The sequence below is a fragment of the Dendrobates tinctorius genome, unplaced genomic scaffold (assembly GCF_039654945.1).
Source record: "Dendrobates tinctorius isolate UK_male_01 unplaced genomic scaffold, ASM3965494v1 ptg000178l, whole genome shotgun sequence".
In the NCBI taxonomy this organism is placed as follows: Eukaryota; Metazoa; Chordata; class Amphibia; order Anura; family Dendrobatidae; genus Dendrobates; species Dendrobates tinctorius.
In genome coordinates this window covers 276,659-289,396 of record NW_027361845.1, presented here as the reverse complement: position 1 = coordinate 289,396, position 12,738 = coordinate 276,659, and the positions used below count along the sequence as shown (strand labels likewise).

Sequence of the window (12,738 nt, the reverse complement as noted above, 5' to 3'; positions counted from 1 at the left end):
AATATGAGGAAACAGCAATGCTGAATAACAGTCTACACTGCGTCACTAGATCCTTTTACAGGGGTATAATGAGGCCTCACTGTACAAGAGAGACCGGAGCGAGGAGCCGGGGCCTGATCACAAGAGGTGACAATCTGAGGAAACAGCAATGCTGAATAACAGTCTACACTGCGTCACTAGATCCTTATACAGGGGTATAATGAGGCCTCACTGTACAGGAGAGACCGGAGCGAGGAGCCGGGGCCTGATCACAAGAGCTGACAATCTGAGGAAACAGCAATGCTGAATAACAGTCTACACTGCGTCACTAGATCCTTATACAAGGGTATAATGAGGCCTCACTGTACAGGAGAGACCGGAGCGCGGAGCAGGGGACTGATCACAAGAGCTGACAATCTGAGGAAACAGAAATGCTGAATAACAGACTACACTGTGTCACTAGATCCTTATACAGGGGTATAATGAGGCCTCACTGTACAGGAGAGACCGGAGCGAGGAGTCGGGGCCTGATCACAAGAGCTGCAAATCTGAGGAAACAGAAATGCTGAATAACAGTCTACACTGCGTCACTAGATCCTTATACAGGGGTATAATGAGGCCTCACTGTACAGGAGAGACCGGAGCGAGGATCCGGGGCCTGATCACAAGAGCTGACAATCTGAGGAAACAGCAATGCTGATAACAGTCTACACTGCGTCACTAGATCCTTATACAGGGGTATAATGAGGCCTCACTGTACAGGAGAGACCAGAGCGAGGAGCAGGGGCCTGATCACAAGAGCTGACAATCTGAGGAAACAGAAATGCTGAATAACAGTCTACACTGCGTCACTAGATCCTTATACAGGGGTATAATGAGGCCTCACTGTACAGGAGAGACCAGAGCGAGGAGCAGAGGCCTGATCACAAGAGCTGACAATCTGAGGAAACAGAAATGCTGAATAACAGTCTACACTGCGTCACTAGATCCTTATACAGGGGTATAATGAGGCCTCACTGTACAGGAGAGACCGGAGCGAGGGTCAGGGGCCTGATCACAAGAGCTGACAATCTGAGGAGACATCAATGCTGAATACCAGTCTACACTGCGTCACTAGATCCTTATACAGGGGTATAATGAGGCCTCACTGTACAGGAGAGACCGGAGCGCGGAGCAGGGGACTGATCACAAGAGCTGACAATCTGAGGACACAGCAATGCTGAATAACAGTCTACACTGCGTCACTAGATCCTTATACAGGGGTATAATGAGGCCTCACTGTACAGGAGAGAACGGAGCGAGGAGCAGAGACCTGATCACAAGAGCTGACAATCTGAGGACACAGCAATGCTGAATAACAGTCTACACTGCGTCCCTAGATCCTTATACAGGGGTATAATGAGGCCTCACTGTACAGGAGAGAACGGAGTGAGGATCAGAGGCCTGATCACAAAAGCTGACAATCTGAGGACACAGCAATGCTGAATAACAGTCTACACTGCGTCACTAGATCCTTATACAGGGGTATAATGAGGCCTCACTGTACAGGAGAGAACGGAGTGAGGAGCAGAGGCCTGATCACAAGAGCTAACAATCTGAGGACACAGCAATGCTGAATAACAGTCTACACTGCGTCACTAGATCCTTATACAGGGGTATAATGAGGCCTCACTGTACAGGAGAGAACGGAGTGAGGAGTAGAGGCCTGATCACAAGAGCTGACAATCTGAGGACACAGCAATGCTGAATAACAGTCTACACTGCGTCACTAGATCCTTATACAGGGGTATAATGAGGCCTCACTGTACAGGAGAGACCAGAGCGAGGAGCCGGGGCCTTATCACAAGAGCTGACAATCTGAGGAAACAGCAATGCTGAATAACAGTCAACACTTCGTCACTAGATCCTTATACAGGGGTATAATGAGGCCTCACTGTACAGGAGAGACCGGAGCGATGAGCAGGGGCCTGATCACAAGAGCTGACGATCGGAGGAAGCAGCAATGCTGAATAACAGTCTACACTGCGTCACTAGATCCTTATACAGGGGTATAATGAGGCCTTACTGTACAGGAGAGACCGGAGCGAGGAGCAGGGGCCTGATCACAAGAGCTGACAATCTGAGGAGACAGCAATGCTGAATAACAGTCTACACTGCGTCACTAGATCCTTATACAGAAGTATAATGAGGCCTCACTGTACAGGAGAGACCGGAGCGAGGAGCAGGGGCCTGATCACAAGAGCTGACAATCTGAGGAGACAGCAATGCTGAATAACAGTCTACACTGCATCATTAGAGCCTTATACAGGGGTATAATGAGGCCTCACTGTACAGGAGTGTAAAATACCAGTATTTCTATAATATGTATTAATTCTCTCATACAGAATAGTTAACAGGCTCTGCTTACTTTAGAGAAGTGACTGAGTTATTCTGAGTGCCTTGGCTCACACAGCTGTCTCTCTTGTCAAATGTATAGGTCAAAATAGTCAAAGCTGTCAAAATGTGACTATTTAGAGATAATGAATGGTTCTAAAGATCTCAGACTTTAGGCTTAAATATCTCAGACTAAGGTAATGCATAAATAACTGTATGCATATTGTTTAAAATAACTAGGGTTCACTTAATATGGAAGAAGTTATGAACATAGTGGCAAGCCACCATATGTGGTTGTAGTTTATAGGTCAGAATAGTATATAAAGCCGGCCTAACTCTTGTTCAGGAGATCTCATATCCCTTGAGACTCTCGAACACCCGGACAACACAACTGCTCAAGACTATATGTAAGAACAATGCTCGTTTTCTCTTCAAATAATTATTGCATGTCATGAACTTACTTTTCTTCATTTTTGTAATCACTTTTTGAATGAACAATTAAAAACAAGATTTATTTTATCCTCAACATTGCTTTTACTTTTTGATTCTCAACCGTGCAAGAAGATATATATATATATATATTTTTCTACATTTTGGCGAGCCTGAGCCAGCCTGATCTTTTGTGCTAATTTTGGTTGGCATTCCTTCCTCGATTGTACAAGGGGGGAGCACGAACTCTGCTAAAAACCACCTGTTGTACAAGCCTCCTCAGGAATTCCACTATTTCACGGCACAAGGATCACACTGAACCTGGAGACGACGGGTGAGGATCGTAAAGAGCTGCATGCGTCTCATCCAGACGGAGATCTGAGGATTGCATAAGGACACAGAGGACCATCCATTGACGGGAAAGACTCTCAATAGGTGAGAAAAAAAATATAATGGATTTTATACATGATTATGCTAAGAAAAGTAACATAGATTTCAAGTTTGTTCATAATCATACGGATGCCCAATTATGGTCTAGTTTGTATAATCAATGTGAGGCAGAAAATGTTAAAATTGACAAAAGGTTTTTCTCAGTAAGAAAATTACAAAGGAAACTTCAGAATGTTATGCAGCTAGTTCATGTGTATAATAGCTTAGTCTTTGAGAAAACTGAACCTAACACCTATAAAACATGCTTTGTCACGCAAGACATTAATCACACTGACACACCAGGTGACACACAAGAGTCTGACGGGGATTACTTTGATTGTCCAAATTGTTTGATTTTGTCAGAGCATATAGAACAATTGGAAGATCAAATAGATACCAGGACAGAGTTATTGTCTAAATTACGACAAGATATAAAAAGGGTTTCTGCTAACACAAGATCAACAGGTAAACAGGAGGACAGTGTTGCCTCTTCATTTGTACCAAATATGCAAGATCCAGATGCTTCAGTAGAGGAATTAGAGGCAGTAGAATTACAACGGAAAAAATTACATGACAGAGCAGCACGCATTAATCTGAAAATACACGATCAGCTAATGAAAATTGTAAAAGATATTCCAAATTACAATGATAAGATGGATGCCTTTTATAATGCGGACACTTTTGAATCAAACACAGACAAATACAATCTGAATGATGAGCAAAAGAATAAAATATTCAAAGTTTGGTTACCTTCATATATGGGAAAAAGATTACAGACCACACCCAGATTAAATGATGAGAATGAAATGGCACATAGTACAAAAGAAGACAGACTTAGACAATTAGTATTGTTTACAACTGGAGAAGACATGCCTACAGTTGATATTTTAGGGAGTTTACAAACAAATATTTCTGAAGATCCTTTCTCTTTTTTGGTAAAGTTTGAACAGGCCTATAGGATGGTAATGGATCTCGGGCCTCACGAAGAGCCAGCATCCATGATCAAATTTTTTGTAAAGAAGTTCAAGTACTTAGATCCTGCCTCAGTGCAATTGGCTAACACTCAGCCATCATTGCAAGAAGCAACAGTTTTTATTGACAGAATAAGGAGATCCATGAAACAAAATCAGGTCAAGGCTAAAATAGCGGTAGTTCATGAGAAGGAAGACAGTCAACTGAGACCTAGAGCCACAGTATTCTCCAAGAGCAGGGATTACATTGAGCATAGAGGTAAAAATACTACACAAAGGAACAATATCCATTGTTATTTTTGTGGTATACCTGGACACTTGAAGTGGCAGTGCAGGAAATTTTTGAGAGCAGAATCAGAGATGGGTACACAAGGAACAGGTAAGCTTGGAAGGGAAAACGGACTCATGCCAAAATCATACACCACACCTTCCGCACCTGCATTACAATTATCTGCACCTGCTCATACTGCCAACAGACAAACACAGTCACCATATGCACCATTAATCAGACAGATCAGAGAAATGACAGTGAAGGAAACAGAGTCAAGGGATAGAATTCCAAGGTCTTTTAAAAAGGACACAGGTCTTCTCCCATCTCCTTCATCTTTCTGACAATCACAGACTATTCCTGAACCACATCCATTGGAATTTGTGACTCGAGTTACATTGGATGACTGTGGAAGACCATTTATCAAAGTAAGTTTAGCAGGCCAGAATGTTGTATTTCTCATTGACACAGGAGCTCAGTTAAGTGTTACAAACCTTGATTTGAAGCTAAACCCAGATTCACCAGTTTGTACAATTGTCGGTTTCAGTGGAAAAGGTGGAACTAAAGCAACCTTAGTTCCCAATGTGATTTTGGAAATACCTAGTTCTTTCAAAACAGAAATTGACATCTGGTATTGTCGTGATTCTGAAAATATACTTGGCACAGATTTTATGCAGAAATTCGGATGGGTAGTTGACCTAGGAAATCAAGTGATCTGGAAAGATTCCAATGGTTGTAAACCGGTAGTCATTGATCCTAATGATTATAGCCATGTTGGAAGTATTTGCTTGAATGATGTGGTGTCATCTGACCATTTGTGGCCTGACACTAATGATGACGAGGTATTGACAGAAATTGTACAGCTTTTTCCTTCTCTTTGGGCTCAGTTCAGGAATCAGGTTGGAACAATGAAAGACGTTATCGTGAATGTAGAGGGGCGTGATCCCCCGCCACAGCGTCAGTATAAATTGCCTCCAGAATCAATTGATTCTATGTCAAAGATCATACAGGAATTGTTAGATCAAGGTGTTATCCGAAAGGCTAATTCTGTAAGTAACAATCCTTTGTGGTGTGTTTTGAAATCTGATGGTTCTTATCGAATGATATTGGATTTACGGATGTTCAATAAGCATACACCCAATGTCGCGCCAATTGTGGCAGATACTCATGACATGATGGCAAGGTTAAATGCAAAGGCCAAATACTTCTCTGTACTGGACATTAGCAATGGTTTTTTCAGTATACCTCTTGAAAAGAGTTGTCAGTATAAGTTTGCATTTACTTTCTTGGACGAGCAATATCTGTTTTGCAGGTTACCTCAAGGAGCACATTTGTCACCTAGTGTTTTTCATCAGGCATTGGCAAAGGTATTATCCAGATTTTCGAGGCCTGATTGCATTCTGCAATATGTGGATGATATTTTATTGTCTACAGAGGATAAAGAGACACATGTTTCTCTTCTGACAGAATTGTTTGAGTTGCTGCATGATGCAGGGTTGAAATTGAACACCAAAAAGGTCAAATTAATGCAGACTGAGGTCAGATTTTTAGGGGTGCTGTTGAGTCCAGGAAAAAGGCAGCCACTGCAGGAAAGAATTGAGGCAATTGCTTCCCTACCAATTCCGACATCACACAAGGCATTGAGACATTTTTTAGGTCTTATGAATTATTCAAGGGATTTCATTGAGAATTTTGCAGATAAGGCCAGATCTTTATATGATCTTTTGAAAGGTGAAAACAGTGATTACTTTGGTCCTTGGGGTGATGAACAGCAAACCTCATTTGAACAATTGAAAATGAATTTACAAAATGCACCTGCTTTGTCCACAGTAGATCCTTCGGCTCCATTTGCTTTGCAAGTGCATACATCGGAGATTTCTGTTTCTGCTGTGTTACTGCAATTACATGGGGAAGAGTGGAGAATTTTGGGCTATTTTTCAAAACTTCTCTCACCTGTTGAAAAAGGTTTTGAGACCTGTGCAAGACACTTGGTAGGTGTGTACTTTGCAGTCAAAGCAACCGAACATATTGTCGGGTTCAACAAAATCATTTTGCAAACTCCTCACTCTACACTAAAACTTCTCTTTGAGAATAATATCCCAGGTGTGTCACATCAGAGATTTGCTCATTGGTTATTGTCATTGTCTCCCAAACAAATTGAGGTAGATTACAAGGCCAAATATGTTCTTCCTCAGCTGATGCAATATGAAGGACAAACTCATGATTGTTTACAGTCTTTTCAGGATCCAAGTCCATCACTTTTCAGACGGAAAGCAGAGGTAACAGACGAACCAATTTTTGTAGATGGTTCCAGATTCTATTCAGATGGGCACTATTATTCAGGATATGCCATTTTTTATCCCAAAAGAGGACAGGTTGTGAAGCACAAATTACCGAGTCATTTTTCAGCTCAAAGAGCAGAGCTAGAAGCAGTAAAAATGGTACTACAGCTGAATGAAGCAGATGATCAGTGTCCCATTACAATCTACAGCGATAGCTCTTATGTTGTAAGATCACTGACAGATTACTTGTCAGTTTGGGAAAAAAGAGGCTATGTAGATTCATCTAATAAGACTCTTGTTCACAGTGACACACTGAAGACAATTTTCAGGATAGCATCAAAAAACCCTAATGGTTTTGCTATTGTCAAGGTTCCGGCCCATAAAAAATCTGATGATGAATTATCTGTTGGAAATGCAACCGCAGATATGCTAGCCAAAGAGGCAGCCCTGACAGGAGAAGAGGTGTTTGAACCTGAACCTCTCGAGGTTTCAGCAGTTCAAAGAACAGACACGCATATCCCTTCTTTTGCGGAAGAACAAGAAAAAGACTCATCTCTTGTTGCTTCCCGGGTTGATCCAAACCTCCCTTTGTTTGTGAAAACGGGGTTTTGTGTCATGACTTAAACGGGGAGTTGCGTCCTGTTGTCCCAAGACATCTGCAGGTTGAGTTCACAAAATACAATCATGAAAGTTTGGGTCATTTGGGCCAACAAAAATTGTTAGGTATTCTCAGAGAGAAATTTTACTGGGAAAAGATGGAAGAGACAGTGCAAAGTGTTGTTCAATCATGTCTCATTTGTGCCCAAATTAATCCAAGACCAAAAGGACAGAAACCGCCACTACTCCGAATCGCACCTGCAGATGGTCCATGGTCTACGTTACAGATCGACTACATTGGACCGTTACCATCAGGTAAAAATGGTCTCAGGTATGCATTGGTTGTAGTAGATGTTTTTTCTAAGTGGGTTGAAATTTTACCTGTCAGGAAAGATGATGCTTTGTCTACAGCTAGAGCATTAGTTAATCATGTCTTTTGTACTTGGGGGATCCCAAGAATGATCACCTCTGATCGAGGAAGTCACTTTACAGGAAAAATCATGCAAGCCGTTTGTGCTATTCTAGGGGTACGACAGCAGTTTCATGTACCCTACCATCCACAGTCTGCTGGTATTGTGGAAAGGATGAATAGAACAATAAAATCCAGAATTGCCAAGATGTTATTGGACAAAGGCAATACTTGGGTTGATGCAGTACCTTTTGTACTGTTGAGTGTAAGAGGAACAACCTCTGCCACAACTCAGTTTACTCCTTTTGAACTGATGACAGGAAGAAAAATGCCATTGATTTTTCCTCATGAACCATTTTTGTCTACACCACAAAAAGATGCTGTTGCAAGGTCCAAATGGTTGCAATTGTTGCAGGAAAATTTGAAAACGATTCTTCCACATGCTGCATCAAGAATGCAGAGAATGGAGCCACCATACGTATCCAAATTCAAGAAAGGGGCTCTAGTGATGATTAAAACTTTCAGGAAGAATGGACCTTGGGAAAGTAATTGGGAAGGTCCCTTTGAAATTATCGAAACCATGGGACAAGTGATGATTCTTGTGCAACGAGCATCTAAGGTGGTTAAAAATACCCGCAGACAACAAAAATTGTGGGTACATGTTGATCAATGCAAACTGTATATTGCAAAATAATGATACTGCATTTCTTTTAGGAAGAAATGGATTCCAATAAGAACTGGAATACGAAACTCCACGTCCTTGATGGAAGGGATTCAACACCAATCCTTCAGGAGAAAAAGAAATTTCCCAGGAAAAGCTACTATCTGATGGGAATCACATTTCTGCTGTTTTGTACTGTTTCAACTGTGATCTACGCTGAAGATATTTCACACCATGGAACAAATACTAGTGAAGTGAAGGAACTTTTCAAAGGAACTTTACATCCAAGGAAACCAAGAGGAACGAATCTACAAAGCTTAATAGATGAGGACATACCGGACGATTCAGTAGATATTACTGGAAACATTTGCATGGGTTTTGGTGCAAAATGCTGTATTGAGCTACACTTCATACATGACACTGACATAATATTACACGCAGGACCTAAGACGAAGTTCACACAGTTACAAGGAGATTATATACACAATAATAAGACAGGCACATGGGAATGTAGTCCTACAGATGTGTTATTCTGGAATATAGAGATAAGAGGTGAAGAGAGAGCTGTGTGGTCAGGAGATATTACAAATGATATGATCGCAAAAGGGAAAGTTGAAACATCCAAAACAGATGCTTGGTTAAGGACACAACTATTTGGGAAAGTTTTAGATCCTGCATTTCTTTCTATTACAGAAGGAGACGAGGATTGGGTAAAAACATGGAATTTTCAGATAACCAGAGAACCAGTACAAGTACAGGTATCTGTAGTTTTTACAGTTTCAAATACTATAGCTCCAGAAGTAAGGGTTACACCACAAGCAGTATATAGTCAAGAAAATATGTCTCCTTTATTACTAAAATGCAGCACGAGGTTAGAGCTACCTTCAGAATCTTTGTTAATATGGACCAAAGATAAATCATTTTTGGGAAGTTTTTCAAATGGTCCAACAAATGTTATACACAGAAGTCAATCCGGTAACGTGAGATGGTTAAATAAGGATTTTATTTTTTCTGTAGATAATCCATCTCCTAAGGATTCTGGACTTTACCAATGTTGCATTTTAACGAAATATAACTACAAACAATGTAGAGATGTAAAGGTAAATATATGGTCAGCAGTAGATAATGTATGCACACAGACAAGATTTCAACCATCTACTCCTTTTCAGATCAATCAGTTCCAAACTAAACCTCTGTTACGAGATGGAGTGTTTCTGACCATGGTATGGACCTTTAACATGTCTAACTGGAAAATCTCTTCTAGATATCCCCAGTGTCAACCACATCTCACTAACATGGAGATGGGAATAGAACAATGGTTTGGGAAAAGAACTTCAACACAGGTTAGGAGTAAGAGGGGAGTGTTAGAAGGTATTTTGGGGGGATTAGGAACAGTAGGAAGTTTAATTAACACTATGGACATTCATACACTTAAATCAGATCTGGAAAATATTGGGTATATTGGAGGAAAAGGGGTAAAGATTCAGAAAAGCTTGAATCAAGTCCTTGAAAAGATGGTTTTGAACACTGCTACTGTATTGGGATCTTCTGTATCACATCTTCAAGATGCTACTTTAGCTTTAATGGAAAGTGAACAGGAATCCCAAGTGGCCAAAACATGTCTAGAAATTCAGATTGAATATTCCACCAATCTGAAAATGATTGCACAAGCCTTACAAAGTGGAATTACCCCTTTAGGGCTAATAAGAAATTTGCCCATAGAATATAACTTTGCGTTAAACCATACAGATTTGTGGGTAAATAAGTGGTTAGGATGTGAACAGAACATTTGTGTAGGAACATCACTGATTCCAGTGTCAGGAAGAGAAGAAACCCTGGTTCCTATAGGTGTTCTGGGAATTCCTGTCAGCCCTACACAATTGTTATATTATCAATTACAGTACACAGATTTTGCATTTGATGGTACAAACATTGAACAATTAGACATTTCGTCATGCTTAAATTTTGTTTCCAAGGTAATGTGTCTACCTGGACAGGATAAAGTCATTTATCATTCATGTTTCCATAATCATACTTCTTGTCATGCCAGAGTTGAGAATGTCCACACGATACATGACTTGGTGACACCAGTAAGCGCTAACAAAACTTGTTTCCAAGTCATGTCAGGAAAAGAAGCAGTTTCTGCATTCTTCTCATCTTGTGTACATGTCGAAAATCTGACAATGGGTTTATATTGTATAGAGGGAAATGTTAAAACTCTCACAAAGAAGGAAGGAAGTATTAATATTACGTCAATAAGCTCAAGACGTCTGAAAATCCTTCCGATCCAGTTCAATTTGTCACAAGTCAATAAATTCCCTTGGGATTTGTGGACAAATGAGATAAAGAAAGACAAGGGTTTATTGAATCTGCTGACAAAACAATTAAAAGAAGCTGAAATTGTATTTAGACATGAACAAGGTAATCTAAATGATATTGAACATGAATGGACGAGTATGTCAGGCTCATCTTGGTGGAGAAATTTAGGAAAATCTGTAACTAGTTGGTCACAGTCTTCAGCGAAAATGGCAGCAGGGAATGTATTGTCTAATCCGATTGTTATTTTATTTATCATAGTTTTGCTGTGTATAATATATCAAATAATTATTATGTGTAAAATTAGGAGAATTTATAAGAATATAAAGATAGAAATGAAAAAGGAAGATGATATTTTAAGAGAGATGTTAAAACGAAAAAAATATAACTCTCTGATCTAATTTTTGTTTTTACAATAGGTTTGAAAATTCAGATGACATTCAGGGCAGATGGTGATACAAGGTTTTCAGAATAAAGAATGAATGTGATACGAATGGTGAGAGAATGAGTTAGGATTGATTATGATATGTCTCAAATCATAATCAGGGGGGACTGTAAAATACCAGTATTTCTATAATATGTATTAATTCTCTCATACAGAATAGTTAACAGGCTCTGCTTACTTTAGAGAAGTGACTGACTTATTCTGAGTGCCTTGGCTCACACAGCTGTCTCTCTTGTCAAATGTATAGGTCAAAATAGTCAAAGCTGTCAAAATGTGACTATTTAGAGATAATGAATGGTTCTAAAGATCTCAGACTTTAGGCTTAAATATCTCAGACTAAGGTAATGCATAAATAACTGTATGCATATTGTTTAAAATAACTAGGGTTCACTTAATATGGAAGAAGTTATGAACATAGTGGCAAGCCACCATATGTGGTTGTAGTTTATAGGTCAGAATAGTATATAAAGCCGGCCTAACTCTTGTTCAGGAGATCTCATATCCCTTGAGACTCTCGAACACCCGGACAACACAACTGCTCAAGACTATATGTAAGAACAATGCTCGTTTTCTCTTCAAATAATTATTGCATATCATGAACTTACTTTTCTTCATTTTTGTAATCACTTTTTGAATGAACAATTAAAAACAAGATTTATTTTATCCTCAACATTGCTTTTACTTTTTGATTCTCAACCGTGCAAGAAGATATATATATATATATTTTTCTACAAGGAGAGACCGGAGCGAGAAGCAGGGGCCTGATCACAAGAGCTGACAATCTGAGGAGACAGCAATGCTGAATAACAGTCTACACTGCGTCACTAGAGCCTTATACAGGGGTATAATGAGGCCTCACTGTACAGGAGAGACCGGAGCACGGAGCAGGGGACTGATCACAAGAGCTGACAATCTGAGGACACAGCAATGCTGAATAACAGTCTACACTGTGTCACTAGATCCTTATACAGGGGTATAATGAGGCCTCACTGTACAGGAGAGACCGGAGCGAGGAGCCGGGGCCTGATCACAAGAGCTGACAATCTGAGGAAACAGCAATGCTTAATAACAGTCTACACTGCGTCACTAGATCCTTATACAGGGGTATAATGAGGTCTCACTGTACAGGAGAGACCGGAGCGCGGAGCAGGGGACTGATCACAAGAGCTGACAATCTGAGGAAACAGCAATGCTGAATAACAGTCTACACTGCGTCACTAGATCCTTATACAGCGGTATAATGAGGCCTCACTGTACAGGAGAGACCGGAGCGAGGAGCAGGGGCCTGATCACAAGAGCTGACAATCTGAGGAAACAGCAATGCTGAATAACAGTCTACACTGCGTCACTAGATCCTTATACAGGGGTATAATGAGGCCTCACTGTACAGGCAAAGACCGGAGCGAGGAGCCGGGGCCTGATCACAAGGGCTGACAATCTGAGGAAACAGCAATGCTGAATAACAGTCTACACTGCGTCACTAGATCCTTATACAGGGGTATAATGAGGCCTCACTGTACAGGAGAGACCGGAGCGAGGAGCCGGGGCCTTATCACAAGAGCTGACAATCTGGGGAAAC

At 40.5% G+C, this 12,738-nt stretch overlaps 1 protein-coding gene across 1 annotated transcript; it reads left to right on the top strand.

The window, feature by feature from the left end:
* The first annotated feature begins 2,298 nt into the window (after nt 1–2,298).
* LOC141054321 (uncharacterized) lies at nt 2,299–11,829 on the top strand. Its single transcript, XM_073551626.1, has 2 exons — nt 2,299–3,216; nt 8,452–11,829. The coding sequence occupies exon 2, from the start codon at nt 8,458–8,460 to the stop codon at nt 11,113–11,115; it is 2,658 nt and encodes an 885-aa protein (XP_073407727.1). The 5' UTR covers nt 2,299–3,216; nt 8,452–8,457; the 3' UTR covers nt 11,116–11,829.
* Nucleotides 11,830–12,738: the final 909 nt, after the last annotated feature.